At 39.7% G+C, this 25,033-nt stretch overlaps 1 protein-coding gene across 1 annotated transcript in view; it reads left to right on the forward strand.

Moving 5' to 3' along the window:
- dysf (dysferlin, limb girdle muscular dystrophy 2B (autosomal recessive)) overlaps positions 1-18,677 on the forward strand; it is a gene marked incomplete at its 5' end in the record, with an annotated part of 91,212 nt that extends 72,535 nt beyond the window's left edge. Inside the window, 9 exon segments of the mRNA XM_040007057.1 lie at positions 424-563; positions 691-779; positions 890-985; positions 1,067-1,208; positions 10,588-10,687; positions 12,895-13,067; positions 13,474-13,583; positions 13,669-13,816; positions 14,792-18,677. Of these exon segments, the coding sequence (XP_039862991.1) occupies positions 424-563; positions 691-779; positions 890-985; positions 1,067-1,208; positions 10,588-10,687; positions 12,895-13,067; positions 13,474-13,583; positions 13,669-13,816; positions 14,792-14,848 (1,055 nt within the window).
- Positions 18,678-25,033: the final 6,356 nt, after the last annotated feature.

Here is a 25,033-nt window from a genome sequence, read left to right on the forward strand (position 1 = left end):
CATTTTCCTCTGCTCTCATCTTCACATCTCCCCTCCTCTCCTCTGCCTCCTCAGTCTTTCCTTCCTCTCCTCTTACAGCCGAGGTGACTCCAAGTTTACAGTCATAAACTTTTGACGTTAGCTTGATATTTTCATTTTGCTTGGAAGCCGTGAAGATTTTCCTCATTTGGTTGTGATGCAGAGAGAACAACCAATGCTTTAGAGTGTGTTAGTGTCTCACTAAGTGTGTATGTGCGTATGAATAATGAATTATTCCTAAGTGACCTGCTTGCTTCCCAGTTTGCCCAGTATTCTGGATTTCCATTCTCCACTCTTGAGTGGCCCGGCCCTGTACTTAAACCCTAATCTCTGCATGTGTGTGTGTGTGTGTGTGTGTGTGTGTGTCTGTGTGTGTGTGTCTCTGTGTGTGTGTCATGTTTTCAGAGGACAAAAATGTGTCCAAACGTCATCTTGGCCCGATTAAGGAGCGACTGTCCCTTCACATCTTGAGGAAACTGGGATTGGTACCCGAACATGTGGAAAGCAGACCACTCTACAGCCCGCTCCAACCTGACATAGAGCAGGTAGCACGCACACACACAATCCTGCACTTGTGTGTGTGCTTAAGTTCTTCTCAGTTTTATCCTTTCCCGCTTTTTTTTTCCTGAGCATTTTCTTACCTTTTGTTTGCTTGTCGGTGCTCTCTGTCAGGGGCGTCTGATGATGTGGGTTGACCTCTTCCCCAAGTCTCTGGGACCACCTGGACCGCCGTTCAACATCACGCCACGAAAGGCCAAAAAGTAGGAACACAAACACACAAATATGTCAAGAAAGGCAAATCCATTTCCCGTTCTGATAACCAAAACAAGTCAGTCAGTATCTGAGGTAATTGAATCTTTTTTTTTTTCAGGTTCTTCCTGCGTTGCATCATCTGGAACACCAGTGATGTCATCCTGGATGATGTCAGCATCAGCGGGGAGAAGATGAGCGACATTTATGTCAAAGGGTAAGAGGAACAAATCATTTAACTTCAAAATAAAGCTAAATAAACTGGGTGAGGGTCACAATAACTGATTCTGTCTTTCAGCTGGCTCGACGGACATGAACACAACAAGCAGAAGACAGACGTCCACTACCGCTCTCTGGGAGGAGAGGGGAATTTCAACTACAGATTCCTGTTTCCCTTCAACTACTTACCAGCAGAGCAACTGTGCGTCGTCGACAAAAAGGTAACAACGAGCCCAAATACAGCGAAGGACCCTGTGTTTGGTTTAAATAAATTAGACCCACTGGGACATAAAATCCACTGTGGTGAGGCTGTGATTTCATGCCATCGTCATGATCTTTAAGACTAAATTTAGCAATCACTTGACAATAATTTATTATGCTGCATATGCGGTTTAGAAACCAACGAAGAGACGAGTGTTGAAAAGTTTGAAAGAAAGATGTTCTGGGAATACTTATACTGGGCTTTGAAAGTTGTGTTTGGACACTGATACAATTAGGCTACCAATCTACATTTTCCCATTCAGTAATTGGTGAGTAACTAATGCACTTTCTGTGAACTAACCTTTCAAGTAAATGTGAGGATTCCCATTTGGAAATGCCATCCATCCAGCTTGTTGTAACTTCGCCAGGGTATGATTTTAGCATCTGACCACCAAAGTAGAGGAAATGCAGGGACGAGCTACCCCTCAGTAGTTAAAGCACATGTACGTCATCACCTCTGTCACAGCGCACCACACAAGTAGATTAAAAACCACAGAGAAGTCAGAATACTAGGATACTTTAACTTAAAACCGAGAAAGTTCTGAGTGACCTGATGACATTTTTAAGAGTAGTTTTGTTGCTACTATGCTAACTAATCTATGCTTCAATAACATTTGAAATTAATACTATTCCTGAAAATCATCCTGGAGCACAGATATTCCTGACATACTTGACGTTTTGAACATAAAAACACAGGGATAATGAGGTGTTTATAGTTTGTTACAATAATGAAATATTCACAGGCATCAAGGGTTAGGGTTAAGGTGGGATGTACAGAAATGCAGAAATAATATGCAAATTATTATAGAAAATGTATTCTATAGAGCAGCGGTCCTAAACTCCCGGCCACAGAGCGGTACCGGTCAATGAGTCGCTTGGTACCGTGCCGCACGATTTGAGACTTGAAATTTATGGTTTTCAGGGTTTTTATCGTTAACTCGGTTTCGGTCTCCCTGGGTCTTCTGAAAGAACTATTTACATGTTACCATAGTGACCAGAGAGCATTAAGGGGCAGAGGATGTTACTCTCAATGTTGTTGGCACATTTCAGGAGGACGCTGCATTTTTTTGTGTTGGTCATATCATTTTATTTTGTTGTATTTATCCGCGACACCTTAAAGGCCGGTCGGTGAAAATATTGTCTGACATTAAACAGGTCTGTGGCACAAAAAAGGTTGTGGCTGCTATAGAACAACACGTATTTGGAAGGAATGCCTGAGATGTATTGTAATCAGAGATGGGCAGTAACGTGTTACAAGTAATACATTACTGTAATCCGATTACTTTTTTCAAGTAACGAGTAAATTAAGGGATTACTATTGCAAAAAAGGTAATTCGATTATTGTTACTTTCCCGTAAGCACTCTGCATTACTGTGTTACTAAAACCGTGATTTTTTTTTTTTTTTGCAAGAATGTCTCATGACAATGACGTAAGCGAGTGCGACGTTCGTGACACTCCTGCTTTACAGGTGAAAATAGAGCAACAGGATCGCTAGTCTTTGACTTTATTTATTTTCTGCTGTGTTTCACTTGCATTTATTTGAAAGAGTGAGTGTAAACACAAAAAAAAACATATTTTATTTTATTTTATGTGCTGGAATGTGCAGAAAATAAATAAATGTTAAACAAATTTCTTCCAGTCAGAGAATGGTGCATATAATTTAATTTTTGCTTGATGTATAAAGTTAAAAGATTAAAACTGATAAAACAAGTTTTAAAAAGAGACTTTTGCATTTAATTACATTTTGTATGGATTATGCAGAAAAAGTAGAATTGGGCTGAAAGATCTATCACTTTTTCACCTATTCAGGTTGTAAATCATGTTTTTAAAAAGTAACTACGGTAAGTAACTAAGTAATTAATTACTTTTGAAAATAAGTAATCAGTAAAGTAATGGGATTACTTTTTTGGTGAAGTAATCAGTAATTAGTTACTGATTACTTTTTTGAAGTAACTTGACCAACACTGGTTGTAATATACCTTACTTTGTCATAAAGTGATGCAGAAAATTTACAAAAAGATTCATAAAAGTTTGCAAATATGCAGAAAATTTGTCTGACCTGAAAATATCCTGATGAAGAAACCCCCACCTCCTTACCCCCATACTCCAGCCTATGTATTGATAACATTCAGTTCCTGCAAACAGACGCACACTGTAAACTTGTTCAGTTATAATGAAAAAAAACCTCGCTACAAGCCCCTTGCTCAGTCCAAAAAACAGCCTCAAATTTAGTTGAATCTTATCACCAGTTAGTTTCTATGAGCTGGAGACATGTGGCAAAACCATCACACCCAAACATGAGCCAGTGCACAAAGTTTGGTCAGGGGGAATTTCCGAGGCGAGGTCGTCCCTCCAGAGTCAGCTAACGAATCTACTGTGGCCTTCAGTTAACAAAAATAATGATGTGACAATTTAACAAGAAAGAGTTGTGAGTGAAATGTTGTTGAATCTTTGAGACTCAACAATAACACTGAGTGAAGAGCTAAAATAACATCACTCCCGAAAACTGGAATAACAACCCGGCTGTCATTTGCTTTTCTTGGCATGAGCCAGAGGCTCTTTAGCCGCTCGCGGCCGACATGTTTTACGACGGCATTCTCTCACTTGCAGCAGCATCTTCAATCAGCGAGCGGCTGAACAGACGAGAGGGAGTTTTAAATGAAAAACTCCGCTGGGCGGAGAGAGCCTCAGCTCGAAAACAGAGCTGCGGCCAGAAACGGAGTTTATGAAGCCAGAAACCTCAGCGGTTGGTGATATAATCACTGAGTCACAGGAACAAATCAGCGGCGCTATCAACACTCTGCAGTCTTGCTGTGTGATGGTCGGATGGGGTGTGTGGAAGGAAAAGTCACACTTGTTGTCTTTTCCAGCTTGATTAGTTCAACCATGTCACCATGACGTCTGTTTTTCTGACTTCAGCCTTAAAATTCAGCCTTCAATTGTAATGTCGATCTATCATTCAGTTTAATGATTAAAATGTTTAAATATACCTTTCGCGTTCCCTCACAGCGCAGTGTGATATCTGAAGTGTTCTCATTGTGTCTGACCAGAACTCCAACCACACTCAGATTGACTCGCACATAAACCAAAGGACTGAAAGTCAAGTAGTGATGGAGTTGTCAATGTACAATTCAGTGTGGTAACTGGGAATGTGATTTTTAGGCAAATTAATTAAAAAAACAAAAACAGATTAGTCATTTTGGGGAGATTTCCCTGAATTTTAACACTTTGGATCGCCGAAACCTTTGGTGCCTCACCGATCATTTGCATAATGGGAGGACAGCGGATGAAATGTAGCCTCTTGATGCTCAATAATCCAGGTAAAGAAATCCGAAAGATTTGATTCAGTTTGTCTGAACACCACACTTTCAGCAGGAGAAACATTTCCTCACTCATCCATTTGGATGTTCCAATAATATAATTTTGCTGAGTTGATATCTGTTAATAAAATAATGAACAACTAGAGAAACTAGAGACACAGGCATTATTAAGCATCACAGGCCCATTAACATCACTAACAGAGGTCATTAAAATATTTTCCTAGCAGCAGATCAAGTATATTAGTAAGACAGCATTGCTCGCCAGTGAAAGCAAACAAATTTATCCAAACTGGAATATTCTCCATTTTCCTTCACAATCAGTGGCGTTACCTTGGCCTCCAGTAAGGCTGTGAAGGATGTTGGGATTGTTAACCAGGATATGTCTTTCAATGTCGGCAACAAATATGTGCATTTGTGCAACATCTCTAAAATTAGAAACTTATTGACTCAGAGTGATGCTGAAAAACTAGTTCATTCAGGTTAAAATACTGAAAAACCATCAGCTGATCCAAAATCCTGAAGTGAGAGTACTGACGGGGAGCAGAAAGAGAAAGCACATTGACTCTTTTTGATTGGCTCCACTGGAGACTCTTGAGCTACACCCTGTAGGCACACCAGCAGTTTGAAAATATTACCGCCCTTTGAAGCACGACTGACCAATAACATTGCTCCAGTGCTTTTGTTACAGGTGTTTCAAATTCTTTAATTAACTATGATTTTGAAATTGATTTCCCGTGCGTGCCTTGTTTGCACAGATTTTCCATATCAAACTCTTTGACAGTGTTTAAGACATTTACACACCTGTCAAATTTTGCCACTGTAAGTATACTTGTTTTGTTACTGAAACGTGACAATGCCCAAAGAACAAAGGCACACTAGCTGAATTTATTTATGCTGTATGTAGCTCAGCTCCATCATCAACTCAGGACGATGAGTCAAGGAAGTTGGAGAGAAGACAAAACGAGTTTCTGCACTTAGTGCTCTGGCAACAAAATGACAAGCTGATGGCTGCTGATTGCTGCTGCTAGATACTGCAGCAGTTTGACACACACACACACACACACACACACACACACACACACACACACACACACACACACACACACACACACACACACACACACATATATAGACGTCCCACCCTGACTTGTGACATGTGTGAAGTGATAACTTGGATGTATGTAGTTTGTGGATGAAGTGAGCCAAGGAGCTTACAAAGCTTTAGGAGCGACACACGCACACACAGAGGGTGTAGTGTGTTTACTGTAACAGGATGGCGACTACCTAACCCTGGCACATGTATGTACAGACAGAGTAGAGCTGTGGAGACCTGGCTTCTGTGGTCTTGTTCCGCTAACAGTAAATAAAGGTCTGTTGTTCTATTCAACTAACTGGCCTCCGAGTTGTCCCTCCAGATGCTAAGAAAAATTACAGTGGAACCCCGATTTACAAATACCCCATTTAACGAAAAATTCAAGTTACGAAGGCACTGAACGGCAATATTTCTGCCCGTGTTACGGCAAAATGCTCGCGTAACGAAATCCGCTGGCTCTGATTGGCTAAGCCTACAATGCCCACAATGCCTTCCGAATCATGTGACAACCCCTTGGCTTTCGTAATTGCGCTTCGCTGTTCCACTTGAACGACATATTGTTGTTCTAGTTAGCAATTAGCCTATAGCTTACACAGCAAATCCAGCATGTCCGAATTAACACTGTCGGATTTGATTTCAACACTATTAAAGTGTCTATATGGGTCCACACCAGAGAGTGTTAATTTAACTCTTTTTGGAGAGTTGGTACGTTAACTCTGATTTAGTGTTAAACACCAAATCTGTCTGGAGTTGATAATTTAACACTTGGTGTTAAGAGTTTATATATTAACTCTCAAAGAGTATTTTAGTTTAACTACGTAAGAGTTATCTTCTAATTCATTCTAAAAAGCGGGAATTTTACTGTTCTGAACTTCTAGAAATTTCTTTTGGAAATAAACATTTACTTAAAAGACGCAATGGTTCTTGAAAAACATTTATTCTGAACTGTCAACCTTTTTAATTTTTACCTAAACCGTGTGCACAAAACTCTGGAGGGATCTATGCTAACGTAGAATCCAGTCAGGACGTCAGCTACTGCTGTTTGCTCGTTTTTTTTTTTATGGGCGATCGTTTTCAGGCTTCAAGTAGCACCATTATACCAACATTTCACATTCTAGACATTGTTTTAGGCGTATTTGACCAAAAGTTTGACTGAAAATTCACATGCAAGCTTTTTTTCAAGGCTGTGGTATTTGCCCGCAAACAATACCTTTCAGCTAGCTAAAACAGAATATTATGCTATCACCGAGCAACATGGCTAATGCCTTTCACACAGCTTTGTCTCAACTCCAAAGAGCCACGGAAGTAAAAGCTCATAATAATAATTGAAACAATCTTTGAAAGAATGACTTACCAAGCATGGCAAACAACTCAAATATGTAGAGCAAAATGTTCCGAAACGGCTTCACTTCAGCTTCGATTGGAGCCTTGCTGGGAACGGACTTCACCCGTTGCCTACTGGTGGTGGTCAGAGGGCCCGGTGGCGCCAGTGTCCGACAGCCTCGCCTCTGTCAGTGCGCCCCAGGGTGGCTGTGGCTACAATGTAGCTTGCCATCACCAGTGTGTGAATGTGTGGATGACTGGATATGTAAAGCGCTTTGGGGTCCTTAGGGACTAGTAAAGCGCTATATAAATACAGACCATTTACCATTTGCGAAAATTTTCGACTTACGAAAGACCCTCGGGAACATTTCGTAAGTCGGGGTTCCGCTGTATGTATCACACAACCACTTGGTGAATGGTTGTTGGAGGTTTCCTCTCTGTCGCTAGGAGAATTTGCCACCTAGCGACAGCTACGTCCAAAAAGAGGCGAGGAAGTATACAGTGCCGCACACAGAAAACATATGTGTAATTTCTTCTTCTTTCCTACGGGTGACAAAAACTAAATTCAAATGTCTGCTCTCAGTTATAAAAATGTTCACCTAACATAACATGAAGGAGCAAACTATCCAAATGTATTTGTGTTTTTTCTGTAGCACACTGCAAATATGTTTTTTTTTTTTTTTTTTTTTTTTTTTTTTAATGCTTTTTAGTTCAATATTTTAAAACAACAGTTTCTGGATATGTACTCACTTTGGGAGCCAGCCTCTAGTGTCCACATGAGGAACTACCAGTCCACAAATGTCATCAACTCTGTTATCCAGTCAGTGGGTCAGCATTTAATGGCTTCAGGTCATTTAAAACAATATTCAGCCCCTGAAAGAGGGTCTCAGACTAAAACCTGCTGCCCCCTCGACCTGATCGTACTGAGTGGGTGGTATGTCCTGCCTCCATGATGCCACCATGATGGCACCGCAACACCAGCATGAAAAGGAATGAACAGATCCTGGGATTATTGCTCCACAGTAACAGACACGAAAGAGTCAGAGGGAGAAAATTAATATTTGCATTCAAAGGTTGCCAAGTGCAACTTTTTGTTTGTGGAAAATCTCCTTGCTATATTAAGTAACAGCAACATGCTGTCGTATTCTGCAAATCACAGAGGGGGGTAATTTTAATTCAGGTGTGAAAAGCCGTACTTTATGTCAGCATAACAAAGTCTCACACGCAGATAAAAAGGACGACTGAGCGAATGGAAAGAGAAAGAGAGGAACTTGATGTGCAGCAGCTGCACAGTGAAGCCCATTAGCACAAAGGTGAGACGGGATCAGTTTCTGTCTGCCAGTGTGGCGAGAATTTACCAGAGGCCATAATAGCTATACTGTAACACACACCACGCACACACACAGATTTCCAGTATGGAAGTGGAGATGCAGTGAGACCTGTGTTGATGGAGTGGCTGCAACATCATTCAGCACAAATTGAGAACATTTAGAGAAGAATGAAGCAGACTTTTAAAGGTAAATCACCTTCTATTATTATTATCCTTTATTGATACAGGTGAAAAGTCTCATTGGGATTTGAAATCTAATTTCCAAGAGAGACCTGGTCAATAGGCAGCAAACGTAACAACAAATCGCATAACAAGTAGAAACCCAAATATTCAGTACAAACCAGTGAGCACGTGTGAATCATATGCAATAGCAGGTCATTAAGAGCGACATTAAAAACAGTAACACTGACCAAAAGATTTATTCTATCGCTCCTTTAAAATAGATATACAGCTGCTGAGTAGCTGGATAGTGGTGGTAGTGGTAAGACTACACGGATACCAGGACACACTGATGAGAGTTGGCCTACTGGAACAAGAAGACACAAGTGGGCAAGTTATGAGAACACCTCGCTGTGGGAATGTTAGTACACTTGTAACCCCAAATTCAAATTTTATTTGTCACATACACAGTCATACACAGTACGATATGCAGTGAAATGCTTAGACAACTGCTCATGACCTAAAGAAAAAAAGACTATGAATAGGATAGGAAATAATTATGAAAATTAAAATGAAGGGTAAATTTAGCTAAGAAGGAATAAAATAAAATATAAAAATTAAAGTTAAAAATAAAATAACTGTACAACAAAATACACAATACACAAATACACAATATAGAAATATATATATATATATATATATATATATATATATATATATATATATATATATATATATATATAAGAAATTATGAAGAAATATAGAACAATAACAGCAGCTGTACAAGTACTAAATGGTATGAAGAAATATAATGTCCAGGGTTGTGCAAGCGGAAGGGGTTACATGAATAGGATGAAGGACCTATGAAATCTTCAATACCAAACACAAATTCTACAGCAAGGGGAGCCAGGATGACGGGTGAGGGGGGAGATATCATCACCTCCACCCGAGATTAAGTACCAAGCCCCAAGTTCGATGGAAGAAGAAGGGTTGAGTGTGAGAGGAACGGACCTGAAAGAGAGTTCATCGGGATAGATAGATATTTTAGTGCTGTCAGCGTTACTCTCGTTAAAATGACGTTAACACCATAACAGCATTAACGCGGCAAATCTCTGTTAACGAGCTTACCCCGCGCGTGGGGCTACACGGCGTCAACGCGTTAGCTCATGCTAGAAAACAAATATTATAATAAAGGTGCATGGTTTTCTTATTGTGCCCTCAATGCTAAATCTTAAAATTGCATTATGTAAGCTACAAAATGTCAGGTATACAAAACAATGGTGTTGCACATAACTTGCTGGAAATGTGTGGATGCTACACCGATAGCTACGGTAAAAACTTTTGATAGCTATTGTGAAAAAAGCGCAGATCTGGATTAGATCTTCCCTACACGCATAAAAATCAGTCACACTCACTGATTCCTTTCACCTCTAGTGGACTGGATTCACACAGCAATTACAAAGTGGAGCTCTGTTACTGTTACAGCCACTTCACGTTAAAAATGGTTGCTTAAGGTTGGAGTCATTGACTTTAATGAAATCCCCACCAGTGATGTAGTCAGTGCAGCCATGAGTGGTGACAACCCTCCCAAACTCCGTGTGATAAACCTGCTGGTACCTCCAGCATTATGTATATTTTTCTCAGCCTGAAATGGACACAGCTGAGGAGAAATAGGTTTATGATATTTAGGTAAACAAATTTATTCTTAAATTTTTTCATAATTTCCATTTCATATCACAATGTATTTGCTCCATATCTCCATATAACCCATTTATAGATGAATTTTTTAAATATATTTTTTTATCTGTAATTTTTCCATGTATTGTTTGAGTTCCTTTCTTTCTTTCAACGTTTCTTTCTTTCTCTGAAAACAGCCTTGTCAGCTGGCATGTTTTCCAAGCACCAAGCGGTTGTTTCAGTCTTTAATGGACATAAATAAAAAGGCAGATCTTCTTTCAGGGCTTCTATAACCCAAGTGTTGACCCTGTACCTCTGTACAAGAATAAACAAAATGAATCAGAATTCATGTTTTGAGGATCTATCATTGAAAGAAGGAACCTGGTGTTATGAAATTGCAGCTGTTTCCCATTTTCTGCCTTCTGTTTGTCTGCAGGAACATTTCTGGAGTCTGGATAAAGCCGAGACTAAACTGGCTCCTAAACTGACCATTCAGATCTGGGACAACGACAAGTTCTCCTTTGACGACTACCTAGGTAAAAACCATCACTTTGACTGTCTGTGTTTGTTTTTTCTGGCGTGCCACATTGTGTTTACTGTGAAAAATGAGGTGAGGTCTTTAAAAAAAAAAATCATGATTTGCTGGTTGGTCCCAGAGATTTTAGACCCATGATGTGTGGTAAAAACATAATTGGATTTCCTTCACGAAACTTCAGTGAGATCAAAGTCGGAATAAAAGCCATTTCTTCTGTTCGTTGATTTATTGTAAAACGTGTAAATGGATCCGTATTCTCCAGGTCAGAAACACATGTGCTCGACTTTGGATGGTTGAAATGCACTTAACTCATTTGTGTATGACATTTAGACAGATTTCCCCTCATTTCTGGCTCAAGGTTTAGAGGTAAATATATCCAGGGAACCATATGTGCGATGTACGAACAGCTACTGTGATAACATTTATCTTTAGAATTAGCACTCGCCCGTTTCCACTGTGTCTGCACATTTTACAGCAAGGGAGGGGCTGCTTTTTCTGCTTTTTTTTTTTTTTCTCGAGTCTCAAGCTGTCCAAATTCTGCCTTTCCTTCACCCCTAACGCTGCCCCAGCCCATTCCCTTAAAATAACTTACCACCGAGATTTTCCCCTTTCACTCCCCCTGCATGGGTTCAGCTTCTTTTCTTTATTTTTGCCAAAGAAGGGAGGATGACAGTCTGTGGACAGAGCGTCCCTCGGCGGTGAGAGACAAGGAGGAAGATGAGGAATCCAGATTCTGACCTGTTCCTGTCTGTCACCGTCTCGCTCTGTTGCAGCGTTTTCTCCCGCTCGACTTTATTCACCTCATAGAGTCTGCGGGTGTGTGGCCACCTCAAAGCATTTTTTCCATGCCTGCCTGTCTTCAGCTCGTCGGCTCGGACCGCCGACTGTTAATCTTCCTGCACGGTGTGCGGGTCAGACACGAGCCATTTTCCTGCGGTTGTACTGTCAAACTGAAGCTAACTCTGGAAAAACACTTCCAGTGGATCTCTGGTCTCTCTTCAGCCCACAACTTAATGTCAACAAAGATCAAACCTTTTACTAGCTACCCTTCACCACAGGGTCGCCAATGATTCACTCAGCGCACGCTCGGTAATTAGTCATTCAGAAAAACTGGCTAAACAGACAGCTAAATCTGCTGAGTTTTAGAGATCTAAGCCTTGCTTGCCCCAAAATATCCATCTCCTCCAACCCTGCTTTAACAAATACAGAGTTCAGGCTGTAAAATATTTCACTGCACGAAAAGTGCAGTTTATCGGCTAACAGAAAACTCCCGGGAATTGTCGTGGTTGACATAGTTTGACTTCCTGGCAGATTTATGGATGTTCACCTGGCAGAAAGTTGTTTTTTTTTTCCTCCATTGTTTGTGTGATTAGGTCTTTACATCGTCTCATGAGATGTTAAACCTTGAGCCAATCATAGCTTGACATTTTCATATCTAGTACAATGTCATTAGGAAAGAGCTGCAAGGGAAACAACATGAAGAGAAACAAGAGGATATCATTGGTTAATGTTGTTGCACGAAAAGGTGCCCTATCGTGAGTTTACACTGCATGTTTCCCCAGCTTTTATTATTCTGATCCATCAAGGTGGGACAATGAAGTCATTTTTTGTATTCACAAGTGTAAAGCTAATGCTAACTATCTGTGCACCATCGTCTTAAACTGAGTAGCTAAGTAAACCTTTTTGGGCCTGAGTAACTATATGTGCCATTGTGACCTTTTAATTCATAAAAATGTTTCCTAGTGTGAATTTTTGAATTGACCCGTTCTCAAAGAGTATGAAATTAAGCAGCAAATGTATGTGTGAGAGCAGGAGAAATACTTACAAATCAAACACTTTTCATCTCTCTGTGAGGTGGATTGTGGGTAATGAGTTTTCTTCCTGCTAAGGTGGCTGTTGTGTCATTGTTGTTTAGTTTAATCTGCTTGGTGGCTGTATTTTTTCACATTCTAACAAAGCCCCTTTTCCATTATGTGTGTGGCTGTCGTCATAGCAACACGTCTGAGCGTCCCGCAACATAATCAATATGCGACATGAATGCTACAAAATCAATTGATAATCCTGGGGCTGGATAGTTTAGACGTTTTAATGTAGGAAAAAAAAAGGAAAATATCAGACATCAGTATATTCAGCAGGTGTTGTTATCATCATTATTAATTTATTATGTATATGAGTCTCTGTCTAACTGTAGTGTGCTTGTTTCTTTAGGTCACCTGGTGATGGACCTGAACCACATGTTGCGTCCAGCAAAGTCTCCAGAGAAGTGTACCCTTCAGGTGCTTGACCAGCCACCGGACAAACTGGTGTCTCTGTTTGAACAGAAGACTGTCAAAGGCTGGTGGCCCTGCACCTGCGAGAACAATGGAGAGAAGATCATCGCTGTGAGAGCACAAACACACACACACACAACCATTTTCAACAGGGTGCGAAAACATATAAGACCACTGCCCTTTTTGTTTTTTGCATATTTGTCACACTTAGCACGCTTCAGGCTCATGAAACAAATTTTAATGATAGATCAAAGTAAACAAAGTCCATGCCAAATGCAAGAAAACCTTGAAATATTTGTAATTCATATGCCATACAGTTATTTATCAAACACTGGCACTGAGTATTTTACTTTGTATTGACATGAAGTTTAAAATCCCTTAATTCCCATAAAGACAAAGTAACGTAAACATCATTCAGCCTCTGAGCAATAACCGTTTTACCCACCTGCCAGTCGTGCCTACTTTGTTCTCTGAAGAAAGGATGAGACAAACTGTGTGTTTGCTGCCTCCATTTCAGGGGAAGGTGGAGATGTCTCTGGAGATAGTGACAGAGCAGGAGCAAGAGGAGAGACCAGCCGGCCTCGGCAGAGATGAACCCAACATGAACCCTCACCTGGAGGAGCCTCAGTGAGTCTATACACACACACACACACACACACTAAAAACCACACACACAAATATAGTTTCTCATCCTCGTCTTTTCTTCTCTCAGGCGTCCAGAGACATCCTTCCTGTGGTTCTCCTCCCCTTACAAGACCCTCAAATACATCCTGTGGAGACGGTTCAAGTGGTTCATCATTCTCTTCATTTTCCTCTTCTTCATTATCCTCTTCCTTGGAGTCTTCCTCTACTCCTTCCCGGCAAGTTTTAGTGTGTGTGTGTGTATGTGTGAAAGAAAGAAAGAAAGAAACTGTGACTAAGCAGATTCAGGGAGCTTCACTGCAGCAGAGACAGAGAGGAGGCGGCTCCAGTCACACAGGTTTAGAAACTGGTTGCCAACCATCTGGCAACCTCTAGATGCTATTGAAATATGAGTAAGCAATCAGCACCAGCCTCCAGCAATCACAGCAACCGGCTGGTGGCAGTTTCAGTGAAATTGACTGATAAAACCTCAGTAATGCAGGCCTAGAGATCGGTCATTGATAAGCGGTGGTAACCACCGAGGAAGACAGTGGTAATCACCGCTTGCTAGGGAAAAATCCCCAACTGGTTGGCAAGTGGTTGCTGGAGATGCTTAACAAGCTGCACCATAACCTTCCTTGCAATTACTTCTAAGATTGCCGCGGCCCCAGTTTGCATGGAAGACACGGACTTGTCTCCAAAAGCTGTTTGCCAAATGTTTACTGAGCGGGAGTGAAATTGAAATTCGCTTTCATAGGAAAGGTTGTGACTTACCACTGAAGTCAAAAAGACACAACTTATTTTGGTTTGTATCTCACTTTCTTAAATTTCATGGTTAGTTGTCAAGGGATTGCAGACCGAATGCAAACATCCAGCAACCGCTTGCCAGTCAGTCAGTAAATAACAGTTTTTCCTGCGGGACTAGAAGTTGCCAGGGTGCCGCCAACCAGTCTCTAGGTCTCTGTGACTGAAGCCGTACACGGAATAACACTGGGAAAATGAGACACGGAGGCAAAGACAAGGCAAAAGAAGTGTGCTGAAAACTAAAAGAACATTAAGAAATTACAAAATCAATGTAAAAAATAAGAAAATGTAAAAAAAAACAAATTTTGACTCTTTAAATGACAGTTGAGGGGGAGAAAATGAAGAAGAGAAAGCATTAGCAACAAAAAGAAAGGAACTTCCTGCATTATTTTGTGTTTTTCCTCTCACAGAACTATGCTGCCATGAAGATGGTGGGACCATTTGGACCAGCCAAGGAAACAACTTAAGATGAGGAGCATTTGAAGGAAAAGACAAACAGACGTGAACAAATGGAGACAATGAGAAACCACACCACTGTTCTGAGAGTGAAACAAGCACGGATTTTATTAGCCCTTTCTTCTTCTTTTTGAGACTTTTTCTGTTGTCTTCCTGGAGTCATGAGTGATGAAGTCAGCCAAATTGTCAGATCCAGATGTCCTTTGATATAGTCACACCTGATTAGCAGTGGCTGTATGTGCGCTTATGTTTGATATGTGTGCATTTTGTGCCTTTACAGTTAGATTCACTTCTGTACTTCTGTGCTGAAAGCATTTCCAAAGTTACTATCAGAACTCAGCGTGTGCCGTCTGCATCGCCGTCATCCCTCAGTCACCGCTTTCATCTCTCTTCCCGCCTTGCGCTCTCTCTGCTGCCCTCATGCAGGGGAGGACAAGAAGAAAAGCTCGCTGCTGAGTGAGGCTGCGCTCCGAAACGGCAGAAACAGAATTAAAGATCGTGATTTTGATGGTGTTTGATCTTTTTACCGCCCGCTGCTTCCCTGCGAGAGGCATAGTCAGGTCAGGCAGTCAGTTTACCGACTCATGTCAAACTTTATCACTCCAAAAAATTCAATCTGAGGTTAAAGCGTGGCGGGAGTTTTCAGCTATCATTCTCTTTGAATCACCTTTTAATGTTGTTGCCCTGCTGCTTTCAAGTGCAATCAGACTTTTATTTTTAAAATGTTCAGATCAGAGTTAAGTTGTTAGAAGTGAAACATAATATCCAGGCTGGGTGTTTTTTTTTCTTTGATTATATTTTTATTACAGCAGGTCACATACGATGCCTTCAGGTTGTGTGGGATTTCCCAGCTCTTACTGAATACTGTTAAAAACAAATTTTCGAGCTCCTCTCCTTAACTATCAGTTCTTCTCCTTCTTTTCCCTCATCTTCCTCCGTTTTCCCCCTCCTCCTTCTCTATCCAACCTAATCCCCCTCCTCCTCAGGGTTCAGCAGGTTAAGTCAGGGATTTGCTTTTGAGCCGTATTATTACACAGCATGTTTTAGATAGATGATGTGGGCTGATATGGACACACAAGGACACATTGTGTTGTTGATCCTTAAACCGCTCAAGCTTTAGTGAGCAAAGCCGAACATCGGTGAACGATAAAGAAGAACAGAGTCGTGATTTGAAAAATTTTATGTAAAGTCTCATTTTTGCTTATATTTATTATCTTCTTTTCTGTGGGTGCAACCACATCCTGGCTTAGTTTGGTTTACTCCACAGTGGAAAAGTTGACTTGGACCCTTTTAGTTCATTTTAGGTTCACACCAGCTGGTTACAGGTCGAGCAGGCCTCGTAAATAAAAGTCACATCGACTCACAAGCAGCTCATTTAACGTGAACGCTTTTGGTAACCTGTCGTCCTGCCAGGTCAGAGAGGATTTACCTCCAAGCTTCACTACATCAGCATATATCACAGTTTCTGAGAGTAGGTGGTTTTTCGTGTGTGTTCTGTTTGTTTGTTTGTTTTTTACGTTAGCGTATTTCAATGTTCACCTTTAAATGCTGCATTTTTCTCTTTTTTTGTATTTTTTTTTTTTAATCAGAGATTTGATTCAACTAAAAAGGCAAAAAGTCTCACGAAAACCAAACTCAAAAACCTCTGAGGGTAAGGCTTACTAAAGTGCATTTGATTTATGCTGCAGATACATATAAAATGAAATCAAGTGCTTTATGATTATTTTCCAAGTACTCACAGTATGTTGAGTTTCTGCATAGCATTTAATCTCCCTTTTTGAATGTAGGGAATTGAGTTTTGAAGTATGAATTCCATAGTTTCTGTCTTAATTAGCCAAAGTGTGGAGGACCAAAGCTGCCAGAGAAAGACAAAAGTTAACATCAGAAAATGAATGAATATGGCATTTAATGTAGCAAAATAAAATTATAAATATATAAGCATTATTTTCTTTTAAAAGCTTGTGGATGAAATGCATAATAAATATATTTTGAATATTACAAAATTTTCAATTGTTATACATTTTTTATGTACTTATGCACCTTTTGTGTAACTTTCACTTTATTATTTACCATTTATTTTGCTTTTTTTAATCAGTTTACTCATTTTTAAATGTATTTATTTATGTATTAAATGGCAGTGCTATTTTCACAATGATTAATTAACTTCTTGGACACAAAGCATCCTGGTGTTGATCAACCACGAGGATGATCTTAAAGAAAGTTTCCCAGCATATATTGAACAAATACTAAAAGCCACACCTTGGTGGCCACACTGTTTTTTTTTTTTTTTTTTTTTCATCATGAAACTGAAATGTAAAATAAAAAGGTTTGAGGGAAAAAAAAATTTTAATGGAAAAAATAGGAAAGTAAATAGATTGGTTGTACAGGTAATTAACGAGCATTAAATGAAACCAAAAAAAAAAAAAAGAAGAAAAATCCTACATGGAGTGTATTAGTTGCAATGCGTGTAATGCCATATTTATTTATTAGGTCTTTTTTAAAATGATAATTTGTTTAAATTTTGACAGTTTTAGTCCTCCACTGTTGACTTCCTAACTTTAATGCACTAAAAAAAAAAAACTTTATTCTAATTTTAGTTTGTGAGAGAAAAGAAGGATCAGACTAATAAATTTCAAATTTATTTAAAAAAAAAAAAACCACACACACTTTACATTTTTATTCTAAAACATTTCCAGCAGACACAGCTGGAACACCAAATACACCAAATCTGCCTGACTGTGGGATGTTTAAAGTCTCTGATGGTTTCAAGTTAGTTATGGGGAAGTATTTCAGGTTACTTCTCACTGGCCTGAGGTTCTTCCAGATGTTTATATTGCAGATATTCTTGGTTCATATAAAAGTTTATTATAATAATGATAATGATAATGATAATTATTATTATTGTTGTTGTTATTATAGCTAATAAAAATGATGCAAACAGTATAGTTTAGAATTGTTTGAATTAAAAGCTTAAAAACTTAAGTAGTTCTGCAGGTCCTACAGTAATAATGGATGGATGAATGTCATCTGCAGGTGAACATTTGTGCGTTTAAAAAAGACCATAATGCTAAACAACATGCAAAGTTCCTGTGCTTTGTGTCGTAATGCATCAGATCTCTGTTTAGAGGTGGGCATTATTGTCAATTAAGCAGAAAAAGCAGAATATTTCTTCAGCTTTTTTAAGTTTGTAACTTTTGTTTTAGAGTTTTGAAATACCTTTATATATTGAAGTTCTGCTGATGTTAACAAGTCTTGAAAGGGTGAAATTTTACTGGAACAATCCTGCTTACAGTGCCATATACACTGGTTATTTGAAGTCTCGAGAAGCCGAACATTGACTCAGCGCTGTTTTGACCTGACATTATTCTTCTCAGTGAATGCAACGTGCCTTCAAGTCTTTAGCCTTTAGCTTTGCTGCCTTGTCGTATAGCAACACTAGCTAACACCTTCCTCAACAGGAAACGAAAACAAAATCACATGCTTCTGTGACAGTTTAATGCTGCTTATCTCTTCACTGTTATCTGCAGAAACCAGGGGTTGATCTTGTTGTTTGAACCTATTGTTTTACTCTTCTTGTAAACTGCACTGTGCTTCAGTTTTAGACACAAGCAGGGCTCTGCTGCTGGCTGTGATAAACTCCTGCTGCCAAAAAACTGCACTGAAAAATAACACGCGGGGACTTTGTCATGTGAAAGGACAAAGCCCTTTGCTGTTACTGTTTAATGTTTTGTGGGAGATGTGCACTGAATGTTTTCTACACAAGATATGAATTAGACAGAGAGAAATACTGTGTGCACTGCATTATGTCTGTATTATCAATAAAACTGCACTCTTACCCTTCGACTTGTGAATTTAATTAGCGAGAAGAAACATAAGCCATGTGTACGTCACATGAAAAAACGTGACCTGAAGTGAAGACTCATACACAATACAGATGTTTTTAGATTCAGCTTGACTGACACGGTAAGTAGATGTGAGTATATAATTGTTATATCATCGGCTTAGAAATACTAAAACTTACCAGAGTGAGTACTCTTCTCTATAAACAGCTGTCTGTACATTAACGAGAGAAACAGAGTATGACAAAGGCACCAGAGGTCGTCAGAAATTACAGTGCAACCAAAGTATGCAGAAGAGCATCTCAAGCCCTGAAGCAGATTGGCTATAAATGCAGAAGACCACACCAGGTGAATCAGAAGCTGAAGCTATAATTTTCAGAGGTTCACCAAAACTGGGCAATAGAAAATTGGAAAAATGTTGCTGCTCTTGATTTCTGCTTCAATATTCAGATGGCAGGGTCAGAAGTAGATATAAACAACATGGAAGCATGGATCCATCCTGCATTTTTATTATCAGTGCAGGCGGGTGTGGGGATAAGTTTCATGGCACACTTTGGCCCCCTTAGTATATCAAGCATGGTTTGAATGCCACAGCCTACCTGAGAGATAGTATATTAATCTTACTATCATAATATATTTTAAACAATCAGTGACTGGATATGTTAACAGCAAAAAAAACATTATTGATGATCCTGTACTCTGTGTATCACCTTACTACACAAGAAGATTACTTCTAACTGGATCACATTCAAACTCACCTGGCCAGTCTACACACACAAAAAAGTTCTGATCGGATCTAATTTCTCCACAATATTTTATTGACCTGAAGTGTCAATACTTTTTATCATATTTTTTGTTCTCGTGCTTCGTTGGGGAACAAAATTGATGAAAACCATTGGACAATGAAATTAACACTGCCTGGAAACCCTCTTAAAGGTGCCATCCACGAAGGACGACAAGAAATATTGATCTGATTATTGCAATAAGGAAATTAAACCAGTGTTTACTCAGCAACATCTGATTTCCACTGACAACTTTTTGGACACAAAACATCCGCCCAGTGTGCACAGACTGGTATTGTATACCAGAGCCTGTCTGCTCCACTGTAATTAAAACAAAAAGATAAATATACCTTTTTTTCTGACTCTTTGCATTATTTTGAAATCTGGAATCCACTCATGTTCAAATAAACAAGTTCACTCCCATGTAGAAGAAAATAAATGAGTGTGCTTTGTGGAGGTAAAGACTCACATTTTCCTGAATTAAATGAGTGGAACAAAGTAGATCAGAGAGGCTTTGGTGTCTACTAAGGGATTATTAACCTGCTGGCTCACACTCACAAATGCATATACACACACAGTGGGACCCGTTAGGCTGGAAAAACAGATGAGGGTTCAAATATTAAAGTACATGCTCACACAGAGTACATACACCAGTCTTGTATGTGGGTATATCTTGCATTGTGTCCTGTAATAAAATTCCTGTAGTTTTCTTGACTTTTTATCTTTTTTTTAAATGTTGGATTGAACAAATTTCATTGATTAATCCTGTTTTGTGCTGTGAAACTGCCAATTTACTCAATCAGTGCTGAGTGTTCTGCTTATCCAGTCAAGGCAGTGTTTTAAATGCTCATAAAAGCAGCATTTAATTTGACGCTGTGAGGATTTTCCAGAGATAATGAGCCAGTGATGCAGAATACATTATTTAACAGACCAGAGAAAAGGATATGTCTGTGAAGGTTCTCAGTCATCCAGGTCATTATAGTCTAAGGAAAGAAAACCTTTTGGACTTCTTTAAGGTGTTTGAAGACGTTTCACCTCTCATCCGAGAAGCTTCTTCAGTTCTAGGGTCAAATGGTAGAGGCCCAGAGGTATGACCAGACCTCTATATTGGAGAGACCAAACAGCCTCTTCATAAACGCATGGCACAACATAGAAGAGCCACCTCCACAGGACAAGACTCGGCAAGACTGGGCCTTAACGCCCACTCACATCCTGGGCCATCTGACCTCAGGAAATCACATGATAATGTGGGGCCAGGTTTCACAATGAGCTCAACCAAAGCATTGGCTGATTGTGACCTACACCAATTTTCACACCTTGGGTCGTGTGATTCGGTAGAGGATCATTAGGGAGTCCATTGTCCCTCTTGGGGGGACACTCCTAAAAGGCCTAAGAGAAAGAATCTTATGCTCTACAAACTTCAGTGGTCTCAGAAACTCTTCTTTGGTTCTATAGCAAATTCAGTTGATTTAGGGGCAATTACATGATTAGACAACTAGCAATGAGTTAGAAGAACTTTGGACCACTCTTATTTGTGAGAATAGGGGCAATTGTGGCTCAAGAGTTGGGAGTTCGCCTTGTAATCGGAAGGTTGCTGGTTCAAGCCCCGGCTCGGACAGTCTCGGTCGTTGTGTCCTTGGGCAAGACACTTCACCCGTTGCCTACTGGTGGTGGTCAGAGGGCCCGGTGGCGCCAGTGTCCGGCAGCCTCGCCTCTGTCAGTGCGCCCCAGGGTGGCTGTGGCTACAATGTAGCTTGCCATCGTGAATGGGTGGATGACTGGATGTGTAAAGCGCTTTGGGGTCCTTAGGGACTAGTAAAGCACTATACAAATACAGGCCATTTAACTGTTTACATTCAGCCACACTTTTGAGTTTTCAAGCACGAATACCCTGTTTAAGATCATGTGAAACCATCTCAATTGGATGGCGAGATGAATTATGGACAACTCAAAGGAGGCCTTGCTCGGTTTTGGACATTTTCCTGCTGCTGAACCTAGGTGTGTCTGACATTCAGAGCATAAACTTAAGGCAGATCTCCTTCAGGATGGTTCCATCATTAACAGGAAGTCGTCCTGAAGCAGCCTCAAACTATCGCACTACCACCACCATGTTTGACTTTTGGTATGATGTTCTGTTTATGAAATTATGTTTTAAACCAGATGCAATGGGATTCAAACCTTCTAAAAAGTTCAGCTTTTCTCTCATCAGTCAGTCAGTTCAGAATATTTTCCCAAAAGTCATCAATTTAAGTTTTTGGCTTATGTAGTAGTCGAGCCTTTGTGTTCTTCTTGGTGAGCGGTGGTTCTCTCCTTAAACTCTCCTATCGATGCCATTTTTTGCACAGTCTCTTTCTTATTGTTCAATCACGACCTCCGACCTTAACTGAGACAAGTGAAGCCTGCAGCTCTTTAGATGTTGTCCTGGGTTCTCCTGTGCCCTCCTCTATGAGTCATCGATGTGTTGTTGGTAGGCTGCCCACTCCTGGGAAGCTTCACCTCTGTTCCATGTTCTCTCCATTTTCGGATAATGTCTCTCATAGTGGTTCACTGGAGTCCCAAAGCCTAAAAAATAGCTTTTAATCATTTCCAGGCTGCTAGATGTTGATGGCTTTGTGTCTCAGCTGTTTCTTTAGATCATGGAGTGATGTGTTCCTTTTTGAGATCTTTTACGCTACTTCAGGTTCTATTTAAGTAATTTCTTGACAAAGCAAGTCTGGCAGTAATCAGATCTGGGTGTTGCTGCTGACACTGAACTTATATTTCCAAACAACTTTCCAAAAAAATAAATTACAAAATTGATTGGAAATTAACAGCTGATACATGATTTAGCAAGCTGTCAGTTATTTTTCCACACAATGCCATGTAGGTTCGGATTGCTTCTTTTCCCTAAATAAATCAAGTCTAATATTAAAATTTGTTTGATGATCTGAAATATGTTAGCATGCCAAATATGCAAAAAGAAAAATATACGAATACTTTTTCACAGCGCTGCAAATGCCAACAAGAAACTGTCTTGCATTGAGAAGACGGTTTCTTCTCAAGGGAGTATTACTCATTAAACACTAACCTGTGGAAATATAAAACAGTGTAGTACAACTAACACTCAGTTTTCTACATTTTCCTTACACTATTTTAAAATATGACCTTTAATGGGAAAAAAAGCACTACAATTTTAAAAACTGGCCAGTGTGTGGAAAGTTTTAGCCTGAAGGGACGGGCCAATAATACTCATCTCAGCAATTTTTTACTAGTACACACTAAGTAAATGATTGTATTTTCAGTCAAATTAATTTCTTCAAGGCTGAATCATTAAATCAATGAGTTGGCGCTGTGACTAGTAACTCTGATTGCAGTAAATTGTATTTCAAGATCTAAAGATCTAAAAGCACACCAGAGACCACAGGTTGATTTAGTGTACTTTAACAGTTTTCTTGAAAACAATTTTTTCCCCCAAAAAAAGTAAAAAAAAAAAGAGGTTTTGGGCAGCTTGAAGTTACATCTTTGTGTATGTAATAAGAAAGATTGGATGCACATATAAGCTGAGGGGGTTTCGTTTGCTGACCTCGGATTGAACCTGCAGCGTCGGCAGAAGTTGAACTGAACTTCTTTCCTTCATTCTTCTCCTGAGCTCCCTCAGCCCTAAATTATTACTTTGCTTTCCCACCTCTCCCTCGTTTCCTCCCTCCATCCCTCCTCGTCCCGTAACCTCTTTCTTTTTTCCTCTCCTTGTCCGTCTCGTGTTCTGGCTTTTGCGCTCTTTCTCAGGGGTGTTGTTATGGTCAGCGTGAACTGCAGGTGAACCTCTGACTGCAGCGTGTGTGTGTGTGCAGTGTGGGTGGGCTGTCTTCACTCTTCTTTCTCTTTCATTTTCTTTGACTTTCACATCTTCCTCCGTCTCCTCCTCATTACCCTTCCGTGACCTCCCTCGTCATCCTCCTTCTTCCATTTGAACTCCTTCACAGTTTTTGCTCCTTATCAGTTCCTCTGTCGTGCACATCAGTCCTTCTGTGTTTTTTGGCTGCGTTCGCGCTGCAGCTGAAAACGTCCCACGTGTGATGGCTTTCTCTCGAAGAATGGGTGGTTTCTAATCTGAAAAGCTGCACTGAAAATCTAAATAAAGACTCAACAGAAGAAAGAAAGTAGTTACAGAATCCATCCATCACAGTCAAAGACTATTTCTGTGAAGTCTGCGGAAAAAATATCTTCTTACCCGTGCAACCTACACAGAATCTAAATAAGCTAAAACTGTGTTTTTTAGGCCATTCAGAGCCATTATTAAGACATAGAAAGGTCTCACTAGAATTGCTCTTCTATCATAACGAACATGTTAAATTATGGATTCAAGTGCTGCTGAGATAAAGCTGGTCTTATGGTGTGTTTTAGCCTTATTCACTCAGCTGCAATCTCAGCACTGATAAACATGTAAAGCATGAATATGCAAAAAGTTAATATTCGATCCCCAAGCCGCAAAGCTTAGATTCCTTCATTTATACTCTTTTTTTCAGTCATATACAGCAATATAATAACTTTAAACATAATTATAGCCAGCAGGGTCCCTAAAATCAGTATTTTCCATTTTTGCTTATCAAATACAAAGACTTTTGTAGACTCTTTTAAGGGCAGTGATGCTATCTTCCAGATAACCTGTCATACACAACTCCATAGCAGGTGAGCTGTGCATGATGACGTATCTCAGTAAGGACTTTGTAACCCTAAAAACCTGGGGTAAAACCTGAAGGTACTGCTTGGTATCTTAAACTCAAAATAACACCACTACTCAAGATACCAACCATATAGCAACAGCTATGTGTGCACCAGCAATAAGAACTATCCTCCACCATCATCCATCGGCTTATCAACCCTGGTGTTTTGAGAATGTGATCTTCAGTGAAAATAAAGATGCTGGACGCTCATATGGGTGGTGTTTTATGAGTCACAAGGTAGACCCACCACAAAATATAAATTTAGTGATTTTAATGTCATAATTCACAAAATGAATGCCATGTTGTATTAAATAAGACATGTACCTAGCAGTCAAGAAAAGAAACTACTCATAAAAGTCTCGGTATAGTATGAATGGCCATAAGGGGAGACCTTTTCACCAGGAAAAGCTCTAAAACCTATGAAAATTCAGCTAAAATTAAAGTTGCTTGCAATTTAATTCAGTTGATTCAGTTCCTTTCAGTTTTATTTACATAGCACCAAATCACAACAGCAGTTTTGCCTCAAGTCACTTAAAATAACAGAAGAACAATCTCTAGCTTCTTGGTACTTCTTGGCGTATTAATGTTTCTGCTTGTATTTGCATGTTTTCCTCACGATAAAGCCTTTTTTTGTTCTCAAACAAATATGAAATCTCTATGAACCATGAATGAACTATGAACATTAGCTAATGCCTAAGTGTGCTTTATGTCCGATTCAGTTAATAACCCAAAATCTGAAGCAAAAGGTAAGAAGATAAACAGATGCATGATAAAAACCGTGGCAACTGTCATGTTTATTTTACGACACATTAAAATGTAAGAAAATGTAAGTTTAGAATTATCTTCACTTGCTCCAACACAAGTATCCCCCT

This window comes from Simochromis diagramma, unplaced genomic scaffold (genome assembly GCF_900408965.1).
Source record: "Simochromis diagramma unplaced genomic scaffold, fSimDia1.1 OVJJ01000531.1, whole genome shotgun sequence".
NCBI classification, from domain to species: domain Eukaryota; kingdom Metazoa; phylum Chordata; class Actinopteri; order Cichliformes; family Cichlidae; genus Simochromis; species Simochromis diagramma.